The 14,669-nt window shown below is 47.6% G+C and overlaps 1 protein-coding gene across 4 annotated transcripts; it reads left to right on the forward strand.

The window, feature by feature from the left end:
- The first annotated feature begins 922 nt into the window (after window positions 1-922).
- Window positions 923-14,296, forward strand: LOC143804836 (serine/threonine-protein kinase Nek5-like). 4 transcript variants are annotated; one of them, XM_077283329.1, is made up of 4 exons: window positions 923-1,074; window positions 3,977-5,121; window positions 10,172-10,369; window positions 13,551-14,296. In XM_077283329.1, the coding sequence occupies exons 2-4, from the start codon at window positions 3,990-3,992 to the stop codon at window positions 13,721-13,723; spliced, it is 1,503 nt and encodes a 500-aa protein (XP_077139444.1). In that variant the 5' UTR covers window positions 923-1,074; window positions 3,977-3,989; the 3' UTR covers window positions 13,724-14,296. The 4 variants fall into 4 exon arrangements, with proteins under 4 accessions (XP_077139444.1, XP_077139448.1, XP_077139447.1 ...); XM_077283333.1 differs by having other exon boundaries at window positions 939-1,074; window positions 10,172-10,245; XM_077283332.1 differs by lacking the exon at window positions 923-1,074 and adding an exon at window positions 1,090-1,287.
- The last annotated feature ends 373 nt before the right edge of the window (window positions 14,297-14,669 follow it).

A 14,669-nucleotide genomic window follows, 5' to 3' on the forward strand; every position in this document is an offset into this window, starting at 1 on the left:
ATGTGGTCTCTGGTCCTTACAGCGCCCCCACAGCCGGTATACCCCATGATGGCAGCCATGATCCGACAAATCCCTATATGTGGTCTCCGGTCCTTACAGAGCCCCCCACAGCCGGTATCCCCCCATGATGGCTGCCATGATCTGACACATCCCTATATGTGGTCTCCGGTCCTTACAGAGCCCCCCACAACCGGTATCCCCCATGATGGCAGCCATGATCTGACACATCCCTGTATGTGGTCTCCGGTCCTTACAGAGCCCCCCACAACCGGTATCCCCCATGATGGCAGCCATGATCTGACACATCCCTATATGTGGTCTCCGGTCCTTACAGAGCCCCCACAGCCGGAATCCCCCCCATGATGGCTGCCATGATCTGACAAATCCTTATATGTGGTCTCCAGTCCTTACAGAGCCCCCCACAGCCGGTATCCCCCATGATGGCAGCCATGATCCGACAAATCCCTATATGTGGTCTCTGGTCCTTACAGAGCCCCCCACAGCGAGTATTCTCCCATGATGGCAGCCATGATCTGACACATCCCTATATGTGGTCTCCGGTTCATCGCTCGGTGTCATTCACAAGCTTATTCTCTAGGTTTTGACAGTTATTTTAATCTTTCATGACTTTTGCACAAATAAATATCCAGTATAACCGGCCTGTGTAGTTGTAGCTATCATCACATGATCATCCATTAATCCGACACTCTGCTCCTAATACAGAATAACTGACACCATCAATCATGAGAGAACCTAAATAATGAGCCACAATGTAAACTGCTGTAACCATGGCAACAAATATGGCGTCTACACCTAGCGCAAAATTACTGTCCACCGCAGCCAATCACAGCACCTGTATTATTCTGTAACCTCTACTGGGAAAAGGAAAGGTGGAATGTGATTGGCTGCGGCTGGTAAGCCCGCCTCTTACTGCACCCAACGAGTCTGCGGGACCTGAAAACTCCGTTACCCTGGAAACCGCCCTGAGCACGATAACAACAGCGCCGCCGAGAAGTGACGTGACCCGAGGCCGAGCGCGGCGATGTGACCGGAGGAGGCGGGACACCGGCACAGGTATGACCGGGGAGGGGACTGCATACCGGGCCGTCAGGGAGGATAAGACGAGGCCGACATGTCCCGTAATGCCGGGCCCCCCCGTTATGTGAGCACAGACCCCAGCGTCACACGGCAGCGCCCGGAGATCAGCAGCCTGCAGAGGGCGTTGTGCTGGAGGGAATCTTACCCTGTGACGTCAGCATGTGTATGACGTCATCACAAGCGCGAGACGTAAGCCGCGCCCCCCCACTGACGGTTGTGGAGGGGACGTATGTCGGGGCGGCAGTATACAGAGGGGGCGGCAGTATACAGAGGGCGCGTACCCCGGGGCGGCAGTATACAGAGGGCGCGTACCTCGGGGCAGCAGTATACAGAGGGCGCGTACCCCGGGGCGGCAGTATACAGAGGGCGCGTACCCCGGGGCGGCAGTATACAGAGGGCGCGTACCCCGGGGCGGCAGTATACAGAGGGCGCGTACCCCGGGGCGGCAGTATACAGAGGGCGCGTACCCCGGGGCGGCAGTATACAGAGGGCGCGTACCCCGGGGCGGCAGTATACAGAGGGCGCGTACCCCGGGGCGGCAGTATACAGAGGGCGCGGCAGTATACAGAGGGCGCGGCAGTATACAGAGGGCGCGGCAGTATACAGAGGGTGCGTACTCCGGGGCGGCAGTATACAGAGGGCGCATACCCCATTCAGTGTGTAGCAGCCGGTCCCGGGTCCTCAGCTCCATTCAGTGTGTAGCAGCCGGTCCCGGGTCCTCAGCTCCATTCAGTGTGTAGCAGCCGGTCCCGGGTCCTCAGCTCCATTCAGTGTGTAGCAGTCGGTCCTCAGCTCCATTCAGTGTGTAGTAGCCGGTCCCGGGTCCTCAGCTCCATTCAGTGTGTAGTAGCCGGTCCCGGGTCCTCAGCTCCATTCAGTGTGTAGTAGCCGGTCCCGGGTCCTCAGCTCCATTCAGTGTGTAGCAGCCGGTCCCGGGTCCTCAGCTCCATTCAGTGTGTAGCAGCCGGTCCCGGGTCCTCAGCTCCATTCAGTGTGTAGCAGCCGGTCCCGGGTCCTCAGCTCCATTCAGTGTGTAGCAGTCGGTCCTCAGCTCCATTCAGTGTGTAGTAGCCGGACCCGGGTCCTCAGCTCCATTCAGTGTGTAGCAGTCGGTCCTCAGCTCCATTCAGTGTGTAGTAGCCGGTCCCGGGTCCTCAGCTCCATTCAGTGTGTAGTAGCCGGTCCTCAGCTCCATTCAGTGTGTAGCAGCCGGTCCCGGGTCCTCAGCTCCATTCTGTGTGTGTAGCAGCCGGTCCCGGGTCCTCAGCTCCATTCAGTGTGTAGCAGCCGGTCCCGGGTCCTCAGCTCCATTCAGTGTGTAGCAGTCGGTCCTCAGCTCCATTCAGTGTGTAGTAGCTGGACCCGGGTCCTCAGCTCCATTCAGTGTGTAGCAGTCGGTCCTCAGCTCCATTCAGTGTGTAGTAGCCGGTCCCGGGTCCTCAGCTCCATTCAGTGTGTAGTAGCCGGTCCTCAGCTCCATTCAGTGTGTAGCAGCCGGTCCCGGGTCCTCAGCTCCATTCTGTGTGTGTAGCAGCCGGTCCCGGGTCCTCAGCTCCATTCTGTGTGTGTAGCAGCCGGTCCCGGGTCCTCAGCTCCATTCAGTGTGTAGTAGCCGGTCCCGGGTCCTCAGCTCCATTCAGTGTGTAGCAGCCGGTCCCGGGTCCTCAGCTCCATTCAGTGTGTAGCAGTCAGTCCTCAGCTCCATTCAGTGTGTAGCAGCCGGTCCTCAGCTCCATTCAGTGTGTAGCAGCCGGTCCGGCTCCGGCAGCACCTGCTCAGTAGCATCTGTCAGATTGCCAATAGATTCTACAGCGCAGGCTCTTCTGGCACCATTTTGAGACAGAATAGTTTTTTTTTTAAAAATGTATCTCTAACTAAAATAATTGAATGCATATTATAGATGCGATCATGCTGCAGTACAGACGCCACCGCCTGCATGCTGAATGTGATTATTTTTTTTCCAGTACATATTATATTCAGTATGTAAACTAGGGGGCAGGTCAGTGAGGGATCAGGGACCGGTCAGAAGCCATGCACATGAATACCTAATCAGACCAACACATAAAGACCCCCACAGCCCCGCCACAGGCCACGAGCATATCGTTAACTCAAAACTGAAAATCCAGATTCCACAACAACTACAGGACGGATTCCATCACCAGGTATCGGTGTAATCAATATAACGGCACCGACCTGACACTGTCTGCAGTCAATGAGGACAATCCTGCAGACAGGGGCACTTTAGGCTATGTGCACACGTTCAGGAATACATGCAGAAAATTTCTGTAGAAATCCGGACATTTCTGCCAGATTTCCTCATGAAATCCGCATGCGTTTTTTTGCGCGTTTTTTGACGTGGTTTTGACGCGGTTTTTGCTCGTTTTTTGCGCTGATTTTCCCGGACATTTCCCAATGCATTAGACAGTGGGAAATCCGCAAAAAAACACCAAAATTAATGAACAGGTTCATTATTTTTCTGCAATGCGTTTTTCATGCGGAAAAACGCACATCATGTGCACAGGAATTGCGGATTCCATTATAAATGATTGGATGCTTAATGTATGCAGATTATTTGCGGTTTTATAGCGTTTTTATAGTGCAAAAACGCTAAAAAACCGCAAATAATCTGCAACGTGTGCACATAGCCTTAATGTATTCAGTTTGCATTGTGAAGTCTGGTGACATCCGCTTTCAATAACTCCCAGAAATTGCCTTTTCCACTGTGTGACTTGTCATGTCGCTGGCAGGGGATTTATTTCCTGAATGCCATTTATGCCGTTCTGTAATCGGACATCAGAGCGAGGTCATCACTTTCAGGAGTTTCCACCTAGACTATATGTGTTTAGATCTTTTCACAGTGTTTTTTTATTGTATATAGGTGAGGACTCATCATGGAGAATTATGAGAAAATATTGAAGATTGGGCGAGGTGCCACGGCAGAAGTGTTCCTCATGAGAAATAAACACAATAAGAAGATATACGCAGTGAAGAAGATCAAATTAGATGCATCCAAACGACTGAGAACCAAGGAGTGTGTACTACAAGAAGCCACCATCCTACGTAAACTTCTACACCCAAACATTGTCGTGTGCCACGAGCACTTCTGTGACCCTGACGAGGAACATGTTTTTATTGTCCAGGACTATTGTGATGGCGGAACCCTGGATGATCACATCAAACAGGGCAAAGGAGTTTTCTACTCAGAAGCCGTCATCATGGACTGGTTTCTTCAGTTGACGATGGCTGTTCAGTACATCCATTCCATGAAAATCCTCCACAGAGATATCAAGACTTCAAATGTCTTTCTTACCAAAAAGGGCATGCTTCGTCTTGGGGATTTTGGCATTTCCAAGGTAATGGACAGCAGCTTGGATATGGCAAGTACATGTGTGGGCACACCGTACTACCTCAGTCCAGAGCTGTGCCAAGATATTCCATACAGCTCGAAATCTGACATTTGGGCCCTCGGTTGTCTACTTTATGAAATGTGTGCCCTAAAGCCAGCATTTGATGCAACCAATTTAATAAGCCTCTTTTACAAGATTGTCAAATGCGACTATCCTCCACTGCCAGACTGCTACTCAGCCGAGTTACATTCATTGGTGGAAACCATTTTAGATAAGTGTCCAGAATCGCGGCCTAGTGCAAACGGCATATTGAGCTCGGGGTTTGTTCAGGAACATCTAAAACAGTTTATCCAAAAACACGAATTTCACCTGTACAGACAGAGCTTGGGACAGAACCACAACCGGGAGGTCTATCCTCCAGAAAATCGGAGCAAAACCTCATTGGCATGTCATGGGGTAAACAAAGTGGAGGCACGGTGTAAATCTGCCCCACCCACCTCCTATAAGCCAGATGTTGGTTCATGTGAGTTGTGGGATCACGATGAGTTATCAGGTACCGGGGACAGATCGGATTATTCAGAGGACTTTGATAAAGACAGTAGCTCTTCCATAGAAGAGGATCTTGAGGGTGAAACTTGCCTTCTGCATCAGAATGATGACATTCCCGAGGAGATTGGTAAGTCCGGCTACACGCTAATGGGATGGTGTCTGTAATTGGCAGTCCAACACTCGGACGATTCCTACTGTCTATGGAAGACTATAGAATAATGCATAAGATATTGCCTGTGATAAGGTAGCAGGGAACAGCGGTACATGCAGGGCTTCTAGCGCTATATGGGTCATGATGTGAAGAAGAAAAGATAACTGGCTACAGATAAAGGTAGAAAGAATATTGGGGAGCCGCCGTATGCGGCATTATGGTTTAAATAATTAGAATTCACCACAGTCATTTCATTTCTCAACACAAGTAATATAAATGCTTTAGAGAACTTTCAGAATATTTTTCTTTAATACCAAATACCACTCATGACTGCGATCCTGTGATGTACTGTGCATTTCAGCAGGCCTACATCTGCAGTGGAAACCCTCATTTGGTTGTGTGGGGCCGCTGAGTGCATGGAATAATGTGCTTAGGCCTCTTTCACACCTCCGTGTCTCTGGTACGTGTGGTGACAGTTTTCACACATACCGGAGACATGTACACACGTAGACCCATTCATGTGAATGGGTCTGTGCACATGTCAGTGTGTTTCCACCAACCGTGTGCCCCACACGTTGACATGTTTGTTTTTTACCATTAGCACGGTCGGCAAAACGTCCTGCACATGGATGTGCTCCGTGTGACACACATCGGCACCCGGGAAGAAGCGCTACAGTAAGCGCTGTTCCCCGACGACAGGTGCTGAAGCCGACTCTCATCATTCTCCCCTGCTCTGCCAGCAATCGGCGCAAGCAGAGGAGAATGGTGAGTTATATTAAAGTCCGAACAATGACAGCAGGTGGGGGCTTTTGGGACTCTTACTCCCATTATCCGACACCTGCGCCACTAATAACAGTGACATCAGGAGCGGATGATCGGGGTATTCCTCACCCGCCGCCTGCAATATAACAAAATAAATGAATGAAAACCCGGCTTGGGTTCCCCCCTATTTTCTTGAACCAACCAGGCAAAACTCACAGCTGGGGACCCCAGCTGTCAGCTTCAGCAAGGTTGGTTATCAAGAATAGAGGGGTCCCCATGCTGTTTTAATTATTTAAATAAATAATAAAAAAAAACGTCATGGGGTCCCCCCTATTTTTGACAACCAGCCTTGCTAAAGCAGACATCTGGAGGCTGGTATTCTCAGGCTGGTAAGGGGCCATTGATATAGGCCCCCCCAGCCTAAAAACCGCAGCCTGCAGCTGCCCAGAAAAGGCACATCTATTAGATGTGCCAATTCTGGCGCTTTGCCTGGCTCTTCCCGCTTGCCCTGTAGCGGTAGCAAGTGGGGTTAATATTTGTGGGGTTGATGTCACCTTTGTATTGTAAGGTGACATCAAGCCCACGGCTTAGTAATGGAGAGGTGTCTATAAAGGCACAGCCAGAATAATATTGTTTAATTGAAAAAATGACACAGACTCCTTTAATATTCTCAATTAAACCATACTTACGACCTCTCCTAATTCCACTGAAGCCCTCGATCTCCTGTAATAAAAGTGAAATAAAAAAACAACAATATACCATACCTGTCTGTCGTTGGTCCTACGCTGTAACCCATGTCGGGGGGATAATTCGTTTTCAACCTGGACAGTGCCAAGATGTCACCGTCCCGGCTGAGAACCACTGGTGAATGAGATGCTGTGAGTGCAGCATCTTTCACCAGCGGTGACATCATCGAGGCCGGGCTGAACTGCGGTGACCTTAGGACCGTGGGAAAATGCCAGTGATGATGTCACTGCTGGTGAATGATGCTGCACTCTCAGCAGCTCATTCACCATTGGTTCTCAGCCTGGACGGTCGCATCTTGGTCAGTTTATTGTCCGCTAATGATCTGGTACGAACTATGTAAAATATAACTCTTTATTGAAGTTTGTGTGTGGTACGACGCAGGTAAATATCTGAATTCAACTGTCAATCAATGGCCTAGTTAGTTACAAGCATGCGACGATCAGATGAGCAAGTGCTCCTTATCTCACCTAGGAAAAAAAAGAAAAACAAATGTGGAATCCGATAGCAAGTATGCTCTCCGTTAAGGGGTCTGATAACATGAGTGGTCGTCCATGTTATCCCATAGACAGGGGTCATATTAAAGGGAACCTGTCACCTGAATTTGGCGGGACCAGTTTTGGGTCATATGGGCGGGGTTTTCGGGTGTTTGATTCACCCTTTCCTTACCCGCTGGCTGCATGCTGGCCGCAATATTGGATTGAAGTTCATTCTCTGTCCTCCGGAGTACACGCCAGCGCACACAGGCAGTGCCACCGTTTTCTATACACCACACTGGCACCAGCTATTGACTCAGTCACACTTCTCATGCACGGTAAAGTGCGACGAATCAATAGACAACCCTGGCACAACAACCTCACTAAAAAGCAATTGTCCAGTGTTGCGAAGCGGCACTGGAAGAAGACACACTCGCAAGAACACTTCACCGCATTCAAAATAGCAACTTTCATATTCATATCGCCCCTCACCTGCTAAACAAGTCTATCTCACAACCCCAAACAGTTATTCAGCACATTTAACTCCCTCCCTCTGCTGCCTCCTCCGACCTCCCTCATCTCTGCAGAAGACTTCACTGCACATTTAAAAAATATGGTCCACCAAACAAGGCAACTCTTTACTGCCCATCCACCTAAACCCCTATGTATAAAAGCCCACTGGCCCTCCCCCCATAACCTTCCTCACCACAATCACTGAAGGAGAACTCACTCATCTCCTCTCCATTCCATCCCACCTCAACCTCAACACCATGCTTATTTCGATCTTAACCGATGTTTTCAAGCTATCGCTCACCTCTGGTACCTTTCCTGCTACTTTCAAACATGCCACAATCACACCTATCCTGAGAAAGTCAAACTCTTCGAACGGCATGTCCATACTTAACTTTTTTCCAATCTCTCATGTAACTCACTCTTTGACATCCTACAATCTGACTTCCATCACAACCACTCCACCGAAACTGCCATGACCAAAATTACCAACGACTTACAGCCAAAGCTAAAAGACAATTCTCTATACTCCTAATTCTAGGCCTGTCCTCCACATTTGATACAGTTGACCACTCCCTCCCACTACAAATCATCTCCTCCCTTGGCGCCAAAGACCGTACCCTCTCCTGGATCTCCTCATACCTATCCAACTGCACATTTAGCGTCTCCCACTCCCATGCTACCTCCATATCCCACTCTTTCTTTGTTGGTGTCCCTCAAAGCTCTGTTCTGGGACCTCTACTTTTCCTAATCTATACCTTTTGACTAGGGACAGCTCATAAAGTCCAATGACTTTCAGTACCATCTATATGCTGATGATGCTTAGATCTACCTGTCTGGTCCAGATGTCACCTCTCTGCTGTCTAGAATCCCGGGTCTATCAGCCATATCCTTTTTCTTCTCATCACGCTTCCTAAAACCCAAGGTGGACAAAACAGAACTTATCATTTTTCCATCATCTCACCTAATTCCCCTACCTGATAAACCTATCACAATAAATTATATTCCGTTTTCCCCTGTACTGCAAGTCTTCTGTTTCGGAGTAACCCTCGACTCTGCTTTGTCCTTTAAACCGCACATTCAAGCTCTTTCCACCTCTTGCCGCATCCAACTGCAAAAAAATATTCCCAGAATCCATCCTTTCCTCAACCATGAATCTGCTAAAATGTTAGTGCTGCCCTCATCATCTCCCGCCTCGACTACTGCATTTTCCTCCTCTGTTGCTTCTCTGCTAACACTCTCGCACCTCTCCAGTCCGTCCTTAGCTCTGCTGCACAACAATCCACCTCTCGCCTCGCTTCTTCCTTCTGTAAATCCCTTCATTGGCTCACAATTCCCCAACGTTTCCAGTTCAAACTATTAACATTGACCTACAAAGCCATTCATAATTTGTCTCCTCTGTATATCTCCTAACTAATCTCCCGTTACCTTCCAACGCATAATCTCTGATCCTCTCAAGACCTTCTCTACTCCTCACTTTTATGTTTTTCACCCTATCGCCTCCAAGACTTCTCCCTTGCATCCGTTATAATTTCGAATTCTGTGCCCCAACATGTCCGATTATCCACAGGTTTCGGAACCTTCAGACGGAACTTGAAAATGCATCTCTTCAACATGTGTTTTGTATGTAACCCTCTCTCATGTACAGCACTGTGTAAGCAATATTGTAAAACCGCTGCAATTGGTGGCAAAAACTCATGTGATTTATGACAAACGCACAAAAATTGCAATAAAACATGTCCTGTAAAAATTCAGTCTTGTACAAGAAGAGGAGCAGACTCGCACTTCCCATATAGTCTTCTGCCCCTGCAGCCTGTCGGCTTCCCCGCTGCTCCATTCCTTCTCCTTTATGATGCTTGACGACAGAAGCTGAGTTATCACTTCACCTGCCTATGTCAGCCTGGTCATGATTACAATCTAGGTTTTGTTTTAAAGCTGTGACTCTTAACTTTCAAACAATAAATGGATCACCGTTGATCTCGCCAAGATAACACCATATAAAATCGAGCTGGGATGGAGAGCTGCAGACACACGTGTAGCTCTCATTATAACGTGGGCTGGATCTCGACTAGCGCTTGTTTTTTAAGAAGAGATTCTTGGCTTTTGGCAAGCCTGAGATTTGGACTTTGGTAACCAGGATCATGTATCTCATCCTTGCCACAACCTATAAGATAAATCTTTAACCCAGAAGATGTTAGAGAGGTTATCCAAGATTCTTTTTGTAAATAACCACAAATCAGGTATTGTTAAAATAAAAAAAATCATGGTGCAATGATGACATGTCAACCATGGACACATGACGGTGGCAGCTATTTACTTGCCTCAATAGGTCACCGACAGAACGTGACCACTGAGATTGGCGGCAGCAGTCATGGTTGGCATATCATTACTGCAGGAAAGACCGGTGAGAATAATGATGTGGTCATTTTGGAACATGGTTCTCAGTCTAGAAGTCATTGATCACAGAAGAAAGCACAAGCGCAGACTCCCTCTGTTACCAGTCAGTAAATGACTTGTTCTTTGCACCCAACAAGGTTCCAATGATGAAGAGGTGCCCGATTACCCTGATGACTTCGAGGAGGTTGAAGGAAACACTCTGGAGATGGTGGTGAGTCATGCCAGGTCAGCAATGGATGTATCTTCTGATAATGAAACCTTCCAAGATGAAAAGAAAGATGAAGACACAAACTCACTGACAGAAACGCTGAAGACAATACGTCAGCAGTACATAGGTACGAGAGAACATGTTATACCCCGGGCGTCAGTCAGCCATTATAAATCTGCTGGAGAATCGTGTGATCTAAAACATTATTCTGTATTGCTGAGTATTATAACCCTCAGAGATGACGTAAGGGGTTGCCCAGGACTTGCAGAGTGATGGATACAAAAGTTAAAAAACATCTTGATTTTATTCAGTATGGAGTATTAGCGCCATGTGCTGAAATCCCTGCACGTCCAGCCTCTTATATAAAAAAAATAACTGGTATCTGCACACATGCACTGATAGGAAAGGCTTAAAGGGAATCTGTCACCTCATTCTTCGTATATAAGATGCGACCACCGCCATCAGGGGATTATCTACACCATTCTGTAATGTAACCTGAAATATAAGAACAACAAGTTAGATTATACTCACCTGGGGGGGCGGTCCGGTGAGGTGGCGGTCCGGTGAGGTCCCGGTCCGATTGGCGTCGCAGGTCCGGTCCGGTGCCTCCCATCTTCATACGATGACGTCCTGTTCTTTGCTTCCTGACGCGGCTCCTGCGCAGGCGTACTGATTTGCCCTGTTGAGGGCAGCGTAAAGTACTGGAGTTCGCAGGCGCTGGGCCTATCTGACCTTTCCCTGCGCACTGCAGTACTATGCTCTGCCCTCAACAGGGCAGAGAATTACGCCTGCTCAGGAGCCGCAACAGAAGAAAGGAAGAGGACTTTATCGTATGAAAAACGAGGCACCGGACCCGGACTGCCCCTGGTTGAGTATAATATAACTTGTTTTTCTTATCTTTCAGGTTACATCGGGGGCTTATCTACAGCATTACAGAATGCTGTAGATAAGCCCCTAATGGCGGTGGCCGCAGCCTATATGCAAAAAATGAGGTGACAGATTCCCTTTAAGGGGGATAGGAATGTGTGTGATACTGCTGGATGAATGCATCATGTTCTAAGGCATCATGTTATTGGGTGGATGGAAAGGCGTAAAGGCCTCCAAACGCATTAAAGGCTGTTGTGTCTGCAGAATCGGCCCACAGTATAATGTGTTTTGGTATCCTCGTGACTGTACCCCAACAGGTGATGCTGAAGGAGTGAAGGATCCATGCAGTTGAGTTTTAACAGCAGATCCTTTTGTTCTCCATGGTGATAAGCTTTTGCTAGAGGAATTGTAGAGACAAAGTATTCGGCTGATAGCTATCTTCTCCAAGTCTCCCATACACAGCAACTATCATTTTTTGTTACTGACCACTAGTTACTGTTTCTTAAAACTATAGACTTTTATTGCATACTTAAAAACTGTGCAAGTGTTTGAAAATGAAACTGATTCAGGTGTCACATTCACGAAAACAGGTGCAGCATGAGAATAGTCTAGGAGTCAGGAATGGGAGTTTGGGTTGGATGATTTACATCATGAATAATGGCCACACATGATGCTCCATACTGTATAATGGGCCCACATGATGCTCCATACTGTATAATGGCCACACATGATGCTCCATACTGTATAATGGCCACACATGATGCTCCATACTGTATAATGGGCCCACACGATGCTCCATACTGTATAATGGTCCCACATGATGCTCCATGCTGTATAATGGTCCCACATGATGCTCCATGCTGTATAATGGTCCCACATGATGCTCCATACTGTATAATGGGCCCACATGATGCTCCATACTGTACAATGGGCCCCCATGATGCTCCATTCTGTATAATGGCCCCACATGATGCTCCATACTATATAATGGACCCACATGCTGCTCCATACTGTATAATGGACCCACATGATGCTGCATACTGTATAATGGCTACACAGTGCTCCATACTGTATAATGGCCACACAGTGCTCCATACTGTATAATGGCCCCACATGATGCTCCATACTGTATAATGGCCCCACATGATGCTCCATACTATATAATGGACCCACATGATGCTCCATACTATATAATGGACCCACATGATGCTCCATACTATATAATGGCCCCACATTATGCTCCATGCAGAATAATGGCCCCACATTTAAAAAAAAAAACTAACCTCTGGCCGTTCGAATGCTGATCTGGTCTATTCATATATCAGAGTCTTGTCCGTGGGTATACGCACCATCTCCTCAGCACTAGTGCTGCCGCCACTCTCCTCAACGCCCACCATCCCCCTTATCACTAGCTCTGCCACCTTCGCCCTCCTTCCTCAGCACACAGTTTGATGGAGGGGCGCGTGTGCAGAGGAGATGGCGAGCAGGCTGAGCAGAGTGGTGGTGGTACTGGTGCTGAGGAGATGGCACATGAGCCCACCAGGATGCCCTATGCGTGCCCCATCTGGCACGTGTGCCATAGGTTCACTACCACAGTTCTAGAGCATAAGCGGTGGTGCAGCACTGAGGAGAGCTTTGTAATTCTAAATTCTGGTCTATACTGAATGGGCAACCAAGGAATGAATGGCCCAGGGCATCATTGTAGGGGTTAGGTCACACTAGGTGTTTTTTCAGCATGTTTTTCGCGGCATTTCTGATTTGTTTTTTGTGCATTTTTTTTTGCTGTGGTTTTGGCATGCTAGATTTGTCTCTTGTGCATGCTGATAAAGTTTAGTATTGAAAAAAGTCTTATTCCAAAGAAAGAGTTTTTGGCACAAAAGTGCTGCAAAAATTATACCTGTGTTTTTGGTGCTTTTTTCACCACGCATTCAAGTCAATTCATAAAAAGCGCTGAAAGAAGTGACATTCTCTATGTCCAAAAAAACATGCAAAGCACAAAATACTGATGACAAAAACCCAATGTGTGTGCATGAGACTTCTGAAATCTCATAGACTTTGCTGGTACTGTAAAAACCAGCTGAAAACTAGCATAAAAACTGCAGCATTATCTGAAGAGGAATCCCCAATGGTAATGAGCTCCAGGATTCGTGCCTTTGTATTGGGACTGAGCAGCACTGATGGTGACGGGGCCGTGCACTGGAGGTGTAATTCAGACCTCACCGGGCTCCCCAAGCCTGTATGTCACAGTGGGGCCTGAACCCGACAGACACAGGCACTGCGGGTGTTATACATTAGGATAGCCACATGTAGGGGGTTAAGCACAAGAAACCATTCCCTGTAGAGAATCAGTTGTCAGGCGCAGGTTTCTGTCTCCGCTCCATGCCGCTCGTCTTATTTATTGCAGAGAATGATGTTCTCTTACGTGTCTCGCCTTTGCCTAGGTAATGTGGGAAAGACTCTGTACGATGAAATCTCCAACCATTTCCTGAAGGGATTAAAGCCAGAAGATCTCCAGCCACAGTTTGAGCACAGGATTGGCCCAGAAAGACTGGAAACTTGCTATATTCTCTTCAATATGGACCAGGACTCTTCTACGGAGACGTCTGCATGTTAAACACAGAGATTTCTGATCTCTTCACTCTAAGAAGCCATCGTTACTAATGACCCGGGATACTTCTGCACAGAGACTTCAAGATGGAGATCATAAAAATCACGGGAAAAAATGCTAACAGTATATATTGTTATTTTGTTACCAGATCTGCACATTTGCCTTAACTTTCATGAGCTGTCATTTAGGATCTGATATACAGCCAGCAGCAGCACCGCCGTTTGTGGGGGTCTGACCACATATGACGGGCTGTGACATTATTGGCGGTCCTACGTGAAGCGTGGATTATGTCATTAGAAAGCTGAAGATGTATTGTTGTAATGTTTGTTATACTAAAATGTGAAATATTCAGGGGCGGTAAACTGATATAAGTCACGGACTGTTACTTTCCCATTTATATTTCTGAATGCTAAAGCTTTATTTCCTTATTGTAACCAGCAGGCCTCGATGATCGGCAGTGCGGCCGTCGTTCATGGTTGGTGTCTGCTTATTTGGAACCTGTCACGATCTTTGTACTAATAACACTAGTGCTGTGACTGTATAGGTACAACAATAAAAACTATACCTGCTTTGTGGTAATCCATTATCCCATAACCTGAGAAATCGAGCTTTGAAGATATATGCGAACCGCATAGAAAGCGTGCTGAAGCACATGCAGTACATCCACCCCCAGTGCTTTTCTAGGCACTAGTTAAATTGTCCTGAAAGTGTCCCAACCTAACAAAATACTGACTGAAACATTTTTAAAGTGAAACTAAGTACTGTCATGTCTGAAAACATAATGCTCATTTCACACCAGAACACAAACAGGGGTCCTTGTAAAAATGGAGCAAAAATGTGCATTTGTGACCACCTCTTACTATATGGGAGCACTGGACACGCATGCGCACTACACATGACAGTCTGCCAGCCTTGGCTAATGATAAGCCACGCCACGGATGCCAGAAATTAG

Source organism: Ranitomeya variabilis, chromosome 2 (assembly GCF_051348905.1).
Source record: "Ranitomeya variabilis isolate aRanVar5 chromosome 2, aRanVar5.hap1, whole genome shotgun sequence".
Lineage (NCBI taxonomy): Eukaryota > Metazoa > Chordata > Amphibia > Anura > Dendrobatidae > Ranitomeya > Ranitomeya variabilis.

What these genes read in the sequence shown, in the direction of transcription:
- LOC143804836 (XM_077283329.1), top strand. Translation starts at nt 3,990, where the DNA reads ATGGAGAATTATGAGAAAATATTGAAGATTGGGCGAGGTGCCACGGCA. An exon ending in TGACATTCCCGAGGAGATTG is followed by an intron (nt 5,122 to 10,171) that starts GTAAGTCCGGCT and finishes GCACCCAACAAG; the next exon opens with GTTCCAATGATGAAGAGGTG. An exon ending in AATACGTCAGCAGTACATAG is followed by an intron (nt 10,370 to 13,550) that starts GTACGAGAGAAC and finishes GCCTTTGCCTAG; the next exon opens with GTAATGTGGGAAAGACTCTG.